Below are 12,738 nucleotides of genomic sequence, written 5' to 3' on the forward strand. Positions count from 1 at the left end.
CTTTGAAAGAGAAAGTGTATGACTTTGTGGTCAATTTCAGAATTTTAATGATAAAATGATAAAGATTTTATGCTAAAGATTTTATGCGCCGCATTTGGCAGTGATGACGCTCTTGAATATAGCTGCAGTGCTCTGTCAGACGCGGACCTACTGCGCAGGTACAAACTGGATTTCTGGGACGGGTTAATCGATTGAAACAAGATGGCGGCTCTGGCAAAAGCGGCAATATATTTACTGAAGTAAATACTTGATATTTACCGCGTTAGCGGCTTTTTTACTGACCCTTGGTGGGTTCCGTGAAATATGTTACCCGAGAAGATGATAGGGGAACGGAATTAAGCGGGTTTAATACCGATACAAAGTCATCGAGATGTGCGAGAGCTATGCCCGCTCGCTGCTGCGTGTGTCGGTGGCGCAGATCTGCCAGGCTCTGGGCTGGGATGCTGTTCAGCTCACTGCATGCGACCTGCTTTCCGATGTCCTTCAGCGGTATATTCAGCAGATGGCCAGGGCCTGCCACCGATACTCTGAGCTCTGTAAGTGCACCGCATTGCTCCTTTTATTACTTTTGTAAACCACAACCCATAAAGTAGTGTATCACGTTGTTGTTGATTGTTTCTGCAGCTGGCGCCCCCTAGCAAAGGTTGATGTGTCAAAAAGTACAGTAGCATTACTGTGCTGTTTTTTTCTGTCACCGTGATTTTTGTCTTGCTCAACTGAAGTTAACGCACTTAAATAGCACTAAATGCCATATGCTTACGTTTAGCAACCCACATCGTAGTCTTGTAACGTCTGAGTCATTGGGAGTTAAAACCTGTTGAACGTTGCTACTTGCTCTAAATGTACGCTGTGTGCGATGTAGCGACATTTCGTGGCTCAGTTTAATGTTGTGCTTAGAACTACATCCCCTCTCCCTCCCTCTCATCGAGGTCTTACACAAGAACTTTGAGAATTTGAGAATTTCAAACCTTTTGTCCCAGGTTATTTTAACCTAGCGCTAATGGTCTAGTTTCAGAGCCTCATACTTAAACCATTTTGTTTTATTTTTGCTACAGTTTTTGCAGTGCATGCTGTAACATTTTATTACCCCGAGTAAAAGTGCATTTTTTAAACATACCTCTGCTTAATGTACATCCCGTGGCATATAGCACGTCTTACATATATACAGTACGTCTCACATGTTGTCTCATTAGCTCTACTACAGTGGCCTATTCCAAAACATGATGACTAAGCATGTAGTCAGTTTTCCCAAAAACAGCCACACTCTTGATGTATATTTAGATGAATAATCATTCAAAAATTGTATATGTGAGGTGATTGGTCTCTTACAAGTCCTGAGGTTAAACATCAAACTTTTGTTGCTATAAATGACAGGTCTGTATATTTCCAACGCTTTAATTGCCTTACTAATATGACATTTGAGGTTAATAAAAATGTGTTTGTGTGATTTCAGAAAGTATCGGATTGAAATGATCACTTAAAAACTGAAATCAAGCTATAGAAAAAATGCAAATGGGAAAATAATAAGGTTGGAATTCTAGAAAATATCTAACAGCTGCATTTGTGTAAGGGCTTTTGGCGATCATTTCCTTATACTGTATATAGTAATGTATACATTGTCCTTTGTAATGTAATGTAATCTCTTTTATTTTATGATGTACACTGTGACAAATTAGGCATATCAGAAAAACACTTATTAACCTAGTACCCTCAGCATCTTTAGTCTCAATATGAATAATAATTTATGCTGTTCAAATTCTAGATGGAAGAACAGATCCTGTCATGGATGATATCAGCCAGGCGTTTAGGCTGCTGGGCGTGAGTTTAAGTGAACTGGAGGACTATGTCCACAACCTGGAGCCGGTGGCCTTCGCTCAACAAACACCTTTCTTTCCTGTGAGCAAAAATAATGTCCTGCAGTTCCCCCAGCCTGGAGCCAGAGATGCAGTGGAAAGGAAGGACTACATTCCGGATCACTTACCACCCCTGGTCTCCTTACAAGAAGGTCAGTAGTCAGTCGTCTTAATTGTGGTATACTGTATTTATGGACTGCATATAATAGGTTGATAAAATCATCCAAATGAAAACTGGGCTGACGGTAGTCAGAAAGCACTCTGCTGTTTTTATAATGTAAATAAATAAAATGTTATAATTTTATAATAATGTTTTTCTTTAAATAATTTTACCAACACGAGTTCTTTTAAACGAATTTTACGAATGTTTTAACAAATACTAACTTGCTGGGAGGCAAGTAGGTTGTAAAAAAAAAAAAGTAGTTTATACTATATGAGGGTTTTTTTTGTTCAATTTGGCAGTGTTTAATGATCAAGATGAACTGAAACGAAATGGACAAACATTCAGACTGTGACATTTTAAGAAAATAAGTTTGTGAGCTCCTAGAACCTGTGTCCTGTTCACCTTGTTTGTTGTGTCTTTCCAGAAGAAGAAGAGGAGGAGGTCCTTGCTGACATGGGCACCTCAGCTGAAGCTATGCAGGTGGCGCTAGAAGAAGATGAAGAGGAGATTGAAGAGGATGAGACGGTGAATGATGAGAACAACCCTCTGAAGAGGCACCTAGACAGTCCTGATGCGGCCATTGGTATGATGCCTACTTCAAAGAGGCCGCGTATGTACCCTGGCATGAGCCCAGAGTGGGGTGTTGAGCCGCGGGAGCCTCTTACCTCTCTCAACTCACAACGGGTTCCCCCAGGCATTCTTCCTTCTCACAATAGCTTGGATTCCTTGTCACCTGAATCTCCCTCTGGAGCCCTGCCTCCGTTCAGACCTCAGCCTGTAGTACCTAAACATTCAGATCAAAAGGGCCTCACTACTCCAGGTAGAAAGCCCAAGGACTCTTCTCCTGGCAGGCAACGGACTAAGTCCCCTAAAGGGGTCATTTCTGTTCCGGTTGGCAGCAGTCCCATCCAATCCCCAAAGCCATCTAAGGAAAGGAAGAAATCTCCAGGCAGAACAAAGAGTCCTAAAAGCCCCAAGAGCCCAAAGATGGCTTCTATTAAAATTGCTCAACCACCAAGTAAGACAGAGGTGTTGCATAAGCTCCCCATGTCAGCACTCAACGAGAGGATGGGCAAAGAAAACATACACATGCGTCAAAATATAGTTGATAGAGAGGTCGCTGAGGGCACGTTTAAGAAACTAGAGCCTGACAATACAGCCATTGATGACTCCATTGATGCCGTTATTGCCAGAGCGTGTGCGGAGCGAGAGCCAGACCCTTTTGCTTTCTCTTCAGGCTCTGATTCAGACAGTAATGGGTTCTCCAGTCCAAGACGACTGACCATTATGGAGCCCTCAACACCTAAAGTCATTGGATTGGGCAACTCTATAAAAGACACGTCGACTCCTCTTCATCCGCAGGCACATGCAGCCCAAGGGAACTGGACATTGGATGATTCCATCAACGAGGTGATCAGAAAGGTCAACCAGGGGGGTCCGTCTGCAGCCCCACCGAGTCAAGGAGTGTACGTGTCGTCAGGGTCAGCCTCACCACCGACGCCAGAACCTTTGATTAAGGTGTTTGAGGAAAAAAACAAGATGGCATCATCGGGAGATGTCAAGAAGAAGCTGAAGAAGGAGCTTAAAACCAAAATGAAAAAGAAGGACAAGGACAAGCAAAAAGACAAAAATAGGGAAAAGGATAAAGGCAAAACCAAGGAGAAGAACAAAGAGAAGGACAAGGATAAGACCAAGGAGTTCTCCAAAGACATCAAGATGCCTTGGAAGGAGTTAGGACTAAAAGACGACGACCAGTTTCTTCAGAGAGACTTTACTTTGCCAGAGGGTTCTATTAAGATCAAGTCCAGAGATGTTGATGCCCCTAAAAAGGAGAAAGAAAAGCACAAGGACAAAAAGAAAGATAAAGAGAAAAGCAAAAAGGACAAAGACAAACGAGAGAAGGGTAAAGACAAAAACAAGGAGGAGAGGCAGAAACAGTCGGCTTTGGCTCCGTTTGCTCTGAGTGAAGTACCTCCACTGTTCAGCCCCTCTGCCTGTCTGAGGATGACCAACATTCTTCCTCCTTTGGCCCCCATGATCCAGGAAAAAGATGTCAAGAGCAAAGAGAAGGACAAGAAGAAAGACAAGAAGGAGAAAAAGAAAAAGAAAGACAAGGAAAAGGAGCGGGAGAAGGCCAAAGAAAAGGAGAGGGAGAAAGAAGAGAAGAGGAAAGAAAAGGAAAGAGAGAAGGAAAAACGGGAAAAGGAGAAGGAAAAGGAAAAGGAGAAACTGAAGCTAGAGAAGGTAACTGTTGTGGTGCAGTCTGTCAGTTTGTGAGTCTCTGTGTATTATTTACATTAAAGGTGTTCTTCCTGTTCCTTCAGGTGAAAGTGGAAACTCCAGCTCCTCTCCCTTCACCAGTAATTCCTAGACTGACGCTCAGAGTGGGAGCAGGACAGGACAAAATGTAAGAACAAAAATAAAATAGGTTTTAGTCCATTAAATTACAATTTCTAATATTTTCATGTTTAAAAAAATCTTAACTTGGCTTTGATGGCATTTTTATATTGTATATTTTATAGAACATTGTCATTCGTTTTACTATTTACTATGATTTATCCAACATATATTAGTTATTTAGTTATAATGGATGTCATGGTAGTTTATGGATTATTCATCAACATAAACATATACTGTACATTACATTATACATATTATATAGTTTCACAATAGTGGGATCTCTATTTAGTTGTCCCGCCCCAGAACCAACAAACATAGCTCTGATTGGTTCTCATCTTTTCCTCATCGACAAACATAGCTCTGATTGGCTCTCATCTTTTCCTCATCTACATATGACATAATCAGTGATTGAATTTAGCCCGTTTTTTGTTGTGCTTAATGCAAAATGTCTCGCAGAGACATTTCACTGCAGCAAAAGTTTTTTTTCCATTTTCCTTTTCATGTCATATATTCATATGAATCTGTTATATTCTGTCAAAAATCAACATTCAGTGATCATGTGCTTTTAGCCTGTGTGCTCACAAATATTAGGGTTTGATTGCTTAAAGTCTGAATAAAACGCCCCCACTGTGAGTTACGTTTAAGTCAATACTGCTAAAATTGAGGATAATTGTTATCATTGATTACACTTTCTTGGGGTTTTTAACTACACATTTCTCTCCTTTCCACTGCAGTGTTATCAGCAAGGTGGTTCCAAATTCAGAGTCCAAGACACCGACACCCAAGACCCCTGTCGCCAAGTCAGGACCAGGCAACCGCCCTCGAACGCCACCACCACTGCCACCTCCCCCTATTCTTTCTCCAGTTGCAACCATTCTCCCTCCACCTGTGGCTCCTTTACCCGTGGCTCCTGCTCCTTCCTCTCTGCTCTCACTGGCGTCCGTGCATTCTCCCGCTGCTCCCACCAAAACACCAGTCCGCAGTGTGGTAACTGAGACCGTCAGTGCCTACGTGGTGAGTCCTTAATGCTGCATTGTAAAATGGTGGTTTTCACTGCTTTATGACAAATGGATCTGTTCTCAGTGTGATTCAGTTTACAGGTTTATTTTAGTGTAGGTGATCAGTGAATGTACCGCATAAGAGAGAATCTATGAAATTAGTCTTACCTGCCACTGTGTTGCGTGGTTATGGAGTTATTCAAACCCAGTTTATGGGTTAGTTAGGTTTTGTTTATGACAACGTGGTTTGTGTTTGCCCTCAGATCCGAGATGAATGGGGAAATAAGATCTGGATTTGTCCGGGATGCAACAAACCTGATGATGGCAGTCCAATGATAGGATGTGATGATTGTGATGACTGGTATCATTGGTGAGAACATTGTTTTGTTTTTTTTCGGATTGACGTTTCCTTTGTGTTTAGACATCTAATTAACAGCAAAAGCGTACCAAAATATTTGTTTTTGTTGAAAATGGAGGCGTAACCTTACACACTTTTTCATGACCGTGTCTGTGGCCCCTTCAACTTTCTTCGCTTTAGTGTGTTAAGTAGACCTATAACCATTGTTTATGAGTCCGCTATATGAACATTCGAAATGTTACACTGTGATGATGAACCACAGAACAACACTTGGGCAGCTGTAGTCCGTTTAGCCAGAATTACTTTTTAATGTTGTGATTAACACGGCTCATAATATTCCTCCACCTCTGCCAAAGAGGTTAATCTGCTGCCAGGCTTTTGAAATGGGCAACATCACTTGAAATTCTTTAATGAATTCTGTTTTCATTTTCTGTTTATGAAGGTTTCTAGCCATAATAGAATAATTAAAAACAAATGATTGTTTTTGAGCCGGTCAAAAAAGCACTTACACTGTACCTCCTAAGGCATTACTGGAGAAAATGTTTGTGTCTTTAAAAGTTAAACAAGTTATTAGTTGTTTGAATTGAACAGTTACATTTAAAACACTATTTGAACACATGGCTTTTTTCTGTAGAACAGTGTTGTGTTACCAATTTCAACAACTTTCTACAGCCTATAAAGTATTTTGATTAACATCCTAAATGTTGGCTAAATAGCTATTTAAAAGAAATGAATAATTGTTTTGGAAAATTTTAAAAAAAAGCTACCTGTAGAAGAAACGAATAATTGTTTTGGAAAATTAAAAAAAGGTACCTGTAAAACCAAACAGAAAAATATTAGTCATACTTAAATTGAATCCTCAATAGCCAAGATTTAACTAAAATGTGAATGCATTTACCTAAAATTGTCCTGCAGTTATTTAAAATTGCTATCCACCATGTTTTACTTAAGTCTGTTTAAACACAACAACTAATGATACACAAGCAGGAAGTAAAGAAAGACAAGATCAACAGTTCTGAGTCTCCATTCTTGTTTTTTCTGGCCATTTGCTGCCACCTAGTGGAAGAGTATTTGTTTTGACTGCCACATAGACAAATTAAACAATTGTTTTTGGACTAGTAATGTGACAATTTTTCACTGAGATGAACTTCTTCTCTGTACAGGCCCTGTGTTGGGATCCATGCAGCGCCCCCTGAGGACCAGTCATGGTTCTGTGTTAAATGTTCCAGCAAGAAGAAGGACAAAAAACACAAGAAAAAGAAACACAAACCACATTGAAACTATGCAAACGGCACATATTTTGGACTTTTTTTTTTTTTTCAGACTGAAAGCCATCATTGAGCCCTCATGGCACTGCTGTTAACCTTTAAAAAAAAACGTTGGCTGATGTTACGATTATTTTTAAAACCACCAATATGTTAGTGATTGTGTAACAAAAAATAAGGCTTCAGCCAGCACATCAGTCAGCCTTGGTTCCCATGTGATCTCTTGTACACAAGTAACTTATTTGTTTTTTTGTCCTGTCCACCAGGTTGTAAACAGTTATGTTTGTAACAGATTGTGACGGTTAATACAGGGAACAGTAAGAACTAAAAGAAAACCATCCAGTCGTTCCCTGCATGTCACCACCATCAAATGGCCTCATTGCCATACATTTACTCTAGTTTTTCTGCAGTATCATTGTAAATACTGATGACGCATCAGGCGTGTGTATAAAAGTGTAAATACCAATGATCAAGCCAGTTGCAGTTTGTCCTAAGAATTTATGACCTGTCTCATCCATTCGCAGGTTCGGTTTTTAAATTACTTCATTTTCTGTACATCTTTTTAAAATTTGAGGTTTGTATTTTTATTTTCTCTTCACTTGGATTTGTCTCAGAATTATAATGTAGCCATGCTTGTAATGTAATTAATTTCTCTGATAAATCAATATTAAAGATAAATGGTCTGTGTACTCACAGACATACAGACATGAAAGCTCAGTGCCATCGGAACTGTATCTAACATATCTGTCGACCGGCTTCTGTACACCGTGACCATCTTCTCTGCTTCCACCTCCTGTTTCACCTCCTCATACTTGTTTGTTTGCCTTTGCTTTACAAAATAGATTGGAGATATTTTTACAACCCGAGTTGCAGATGTGGAATTTTCTTTTTTTTTTTTCATTTCAGATGTGAGGACAGAACGATGTTTGGTTATAGATTGAGCTCAAACCTTGTCTAAGCAGCAACCTGTGGGAAGCACTAACCCCATTTCTTTGTGATTTTCTGCTGACTGATTATTCCACACGCCACCTGCCCGTGGTGTATGGGACTGGTCAAATTTGTGCCAGTAATTTAATGTCCATCACGGTAGGAAAATTTAGTTTTTCCTTAGTTTGGCTGCATATTAACTTAGTTAATGTGTTAATAGACATTTTTAAATACATTTTTGCCCAGCTATTTAAATGCTGTGACAATCCTTGGCACAGTTCTGACAGTAGAAGCTGAGTATGACTGAAATTAACTGCAGGCACAGTTCTGACAGTAGAAGCTGAGTACGACTGAAATTAACTGCAGGGGTTTTTTTTTAATTGCAATGTGTAACTTAACTACGAAGTGCTTTGAGTTTTGCTAATACACTTTTAGCCCATGTCAGTGATCGTTCCCCATTTCTGACGCTTTGCTTTTACTGTGCTATTATTGTCGGTCCGGAATTAAACATGACAAAGCTATAGTTAATCATAATGTATTCTTGGATATTTATTTTAATAACAATATTTATATAATTTAAAGTAGGTAAACAGCAAGTTAAAGGTTGATACAAAAGAACATGCAATTCCCGTGAGACCACACACGCACATTCAAAATCTAAACTCAATTCCAGTCAACTCTCAAATCCAAGGTTAAAATCACGACGTTAGGGGGCAGTGTATTTTTTTCTAACCCCTTAACAACAACAATTTGAATTGAATTTTAAGGTTAAAATAAACTACGCTACGGGGATTGTGTTTTGTACCGTAGTGCAGTGGAGCATATCTTCTCTGTTATCTAGCAACATTGCGTTTATATTTATATATAATACTGAATTCGAAGTCTGGAACAACTTTAGAAATTAACTAACTGTCGCTGCTAATTTTCGAGCAAAAAAATATGCCACTTCCTGTTCCATTCACGGCAGTCCCCCAAACTGACCGCTTGGTGTCACACTGGAGGCACAGTAGCTGTGGCGTGGATCCTTTTACATGTACAGAAGAACTTGGCAGGCCGACGACATGTTCGTTCACACGTATGAACGTCTGTCAGAAATGTAGCAGGTGTCTCGGAGTTGATGGATGTGGAATGTCCAAGTCAACAATATACTGTGAAATGAACCGAGCTCCAACGTCTCCTCCTTCACGAGGAAACACCCAGAAATGTGTGAGCAGCACAGCTAACGATTTAAAACCTCCTACTGTAGTGAAACATGGCCTTCTCAGTTATCAGTGGACCAACTATTTTTATGACGCATGCTACTTTGGGACAGAAGGCTCTCTGATTCTGCTCCTGGAAATCAGGGGGAGCCTGAATATCAAGAGGGTAAGTCCAAAGTTCCATGTCACAGTGAAAATAAATCTTTATTTGTTGAAATAATAAATAGTTTACTATTTATTGTAGAATTCTGGGGGGACATTTGGTTAATTTTGCTTTTTGCAAAATTTAAAAATAAATCAAATTTTGTCATGGAGTTTGTAATAGTTTTAACAGTTTGCTCAGATTTAAAAACAGTTAAGTTGGAGGGATTCAAAAACCTGAATTATGAAATGCAACAACAGCGCGACAATTGACGAGTATATGATGAGGACACCTTTCTAAAACAGCGTTTATCCAATAAAGAGTTCTCACTCAGTGGCAGTCGCGGGACAGGCCGTGGTCATAAAAGTTGGTACACTTTGAACGATGCAATAAAACTCACATATACTGTATGTATTTGGATCATGCCCCTGACCTTTGATGTGATAAAGGGAAAATGATTTGTTGTGTTTTCATTTTGTCTACATGGCTTTTATCAACACTCTTCTTCTTCTTCTTCTTCTAATCTTTTACAGTCAAATGATGCTAATAACCGCGTCAGTTTGACTGGAGCTGCTCAACACTCCAGTCACCACTATCTGAAGTCTTGGCACCAGCCATTTTCTGGACGGTCGCATTTATCCTTATCCTCTATTGGATGCAACATCTCTCCTCCCACTAAAAAGGTTAAAAACAGACTCACTTCTTAGTCAGTCAGACAGACGTGGGCCTCGAGAATTTTACTTTTCTTTCTTTACAAAAAAAAAAAGTGATGCATGTCTTTCTCCTCACAAGACACAGTCTCAGGTGGTATTTTTTTAATGAAGGAACAGACTGTGGTAAACCACAGTGATTTCCCTAAGTAGTCTTGAAACCATATGTTCATCACTGTAATGCCTCACCACCTTAGGGCTCAGAGATCAAAACTCTCCGCTTGACTTTCACACACGTGCGCACACCACGCGCAGATTTATCTTTTCTTTCCGATTTTTTTTTTTTTTTTTTTTTTGGACAGTGGTCTTAACTGTAGAAGGTGACAGGCTCACAATCTCTGCTGAGAAACCTTGTCCTCGGATTGGCTGATGATACTTTTTGGATTGATGCTTTGCTTATGCTTGTATGACCTTTACGCTCTTACATCACCGCTGTCTTTTCTCATTAATGAATTCATTCACTTATTCATTCTTTCATTAACCACGGGAGACATTTTACAGTAGAAAAAGACCCACGGCGCACCTCCGAGCAGAAATGTCGATGCTCTTTTCTAGTTTCAACTTTTCTAGTTTTTACTCACAATTTACAGTCACTGTGAAACCTATGCCTGTTTCATTGAAAACAACAGCGATATACTCACAGGAATTGAAGAAACACACACACACAGAAGAATTTCCTTCAACAGCTGTAAGTCACTCACTTTTTCTAGTTTCTAGTAGCCATCTGCTGCCCTCTAGTTGAAGAACATTTAATTGTTCTGCCCGTCCAGGTCCCGCTGAGGAACACAGACAAAGTATTTGTATATAAATAATAGTGCGATGTCACCTAACCTGATGATCTATCCCCGATCTCACACTAGTGTGCCACGGCATTGCGATTGTTGTAAAGCTAATTTTTTCATGGTTGCAGGAGGAGCTGGAGCCAATCGCCAGACGAAAAAAAAAAAACCCCACACCCAGATCAATGGCCACCAGGGATGGAACAGGTGATCTTATTAACCACTAACCACCATTCGAACCAGAGCTTGTTTGTCCGACCGATAGAAGTCATTTCTTTGTCCTTTTGTCTCACCGCATGATTTATCAAACTAACGATGTTGCTTTAATTGCAAAACAAAAAAAGGAAGTGGACCAACTTTTCTAAAACGGGGTTGGTTCCAATAATAGCATTTTGGTGCAGTCCTGCAGAGACACTTCAGACGCTAAACCTGGATTTTTTTTTTTTTTTTTAGCAAGACACCGCCTCTGTCAGATTTCTGTGCTGCCTTCACTTCATGTCTAGGCTGAAGCTTGTTTCCTACAGGTAACCTTAGTTTTTAAACTCCATCTGTCAGAGCGTTAGGAAGACTGGTACATTTTCTACTGAATACATATACAAACAAAGTACCATTTTTTTTTTTAAAAATGAGCCTTAAAATGGGGTGAAGGACTGTATTATCACCCCTAGCATTAAACATTGTGCATTACTGCACTATTTTTGTCATCACGTGACTATTCTCATTTAAGTCGAGAGTACTTCAAAAAATACAGTAGATGCTCCTAAAAGCCTCAGGTTAAGCAAGTCTCGAGTCCCGATTATTTATTTATTTTTTTTATTTTAAAAAGTGCTGCTCCAAAAGCTGAATCTGTTTTTCCTTTCAATCCTTTCGAACAATCAGCAGAGGAGAGCTGACTGGTTTCAGATGTGAAGCTGCTGGATCTGGTGGCACATCAGAGTGAATTTTAAAGAAGCCGAAGTGCTTTAAAATCAGTCTCTCAGTCCTTGGCAGAGCAGTGGTGTCCTGAATGAGCCGGTGTCAGAGGACTGGGAGAAAAAGTCCATTAAAATTCACCCAGCTGAGCGTGAAGACGGGAGTGCAGTTTGAAATGATAAGTGAAATGATAAGACGCCGTTTGATTTTCTGGAAGTCTTCATTATGTCATTGACCTTATCTGATCACTGTAAATCAGTGTAAACAGGAGACTCAGCTACTGGACTGTACCTTGGTCTGATCCCGCCCCTCCCCCCCCACGGTGCGTCTCCAATCCCTGGGGAACAGATTTCATTATGTTTAAATCCCAGAGACCCGTGTTTAGTTTTCATACCTAAAAGTTGAGCTCTTCTGCGTTGAAGGTCAAGCAGAGCCAGGAAAAGTAAGGCATTTAAAAAAAAGTAGCAGAAGTCAGTGGACAGCAGAGGTCAGTCAGAAGTGTTGTATTGTATTGTCAAAGTAAATTCGATCTGTTACAGATGATGGGGGCGAAGGGTGGACAAGGGTTACTGGCTCCTGCCTTGCAGCGAGGGCTTCATCGGTTCCAATTCCTGGCAGAAACTGTTGGTCTTTTTGTGTAGAGTTATTCCAGGGAATCTAGTTTAATTCCAAAGTCCAACATCATGCAGCGCCGGGCTGATTGTTCGCTCTAGATGAACCAGAGGTGTGAACGTTAGAGGGAATGGTTTTAAAACGTCCCTACAATGTGGCCGTATTTCAAGGGCCATATAAAACGCCATAAAGGGCAATAGCTCAGCCACGTGCCTGCTTTCCTTTAAAGAGGAAGTGGAAAAAGTGATGTGCAACCCAAAGGAAACGGGAAGTACGGTGGCTTTTGCTCATGCAAAGTAGACTGACATTTCAACGCGGCTCAGTTCTTTATCGCAGGGAAAACATCCACACGCTCGCGCTGCGGACGCACAGCCGCTTCTGAAATGTAGGCGGAGGAACGCCGCATGTGACATTTGAAGT

At 40.3% G+C, this 12,738-nt stretch overlaps 1 protein-coding gene and 1 long non-coding RNA gene across 2 annotated transcripts; both read left to right on the forward strand.

Annotated features, from left to right (window-relative positions):
* Positions 1-165: 165 nt before the first annotated feature.
* On the forward strand, positions 166-7,895 carry taf3 (TAF3 RNA polymerase II, TATA box binding protein (TBP)-associated facto). Its single transcript, XM_008312569.3, has 7 exons — positions 166-536; positions 1,763-2,005; positions 2,441-4,260; positions 4,341-4,423; positions 5,151-5,430; positions 5,678-5,784; positions 6,936-7,895. Exons 1-7 carry the CDS (start codon positions 371-373, stop codon positions 7,048-7,050), a joined length of 2,814 nt encoding a protein of 937 aa, XP_008310791.1. The 5' UTR covers positions 166-370; the 3' UTR covers positions 7,051-7,895.
* Positions 7,896-8,288: 393 nt separating this feature from the next.
* LOC112487156 (uncharacterized) lies at positions 8,289-10,951 on the forward strand. The gene is made up of 3 exons (XR_003049968.1): positions 8,289-9,329; positions 9,839-9,988; positions 10,926-10,951. It is a non-coding gene; the product is annotated as an uncharacterized LOC112487156 (long non-coding RNA).
* Positions 10,952-12,738: the final 1,787 nt, after the last annotated feature.

Source organism: Cynoglossus semilaevis, chromosome 6 (genome assembly GCF_000523025.1).
Source record: "Cynoglossus semilaevis isolate Cse_v1.0 chromosome 6, Cse_v1.0, whole genome shotgun sequence".
NCBI classification, from domain to species: domain Eukaryota; kingdom Metazoa; phylum Chordata; class Actinopteri; order Pleuronectiformes; family Cynoglossidae; genus Cynoglossus; species Cynoglossus semilaevis.

Coding starts and splice junctions, on each gene's coding strand:
- taf3 (XM_008312569.3), top strand. CDS start 371: ATGTGCGAGAGCTATGCCCGCTCGCTGCTGCGTGTGTCGGTGGCGCAG. Junction 4,261..4,340: donor AGAAACTGAAGCTAGAGAAG/GTAACTGTTGTG, acceptor CTGTTCCTTCAG/GTGAAAGTGGAAACTCCAGC. Junction 5,431..5,677: donor AGACCGTCAGTGCCTACGTG/GTGAGTCCTTAA, acceptor GTTTGCCCTCAG/ATCCGAGATGAATGGGGAAA.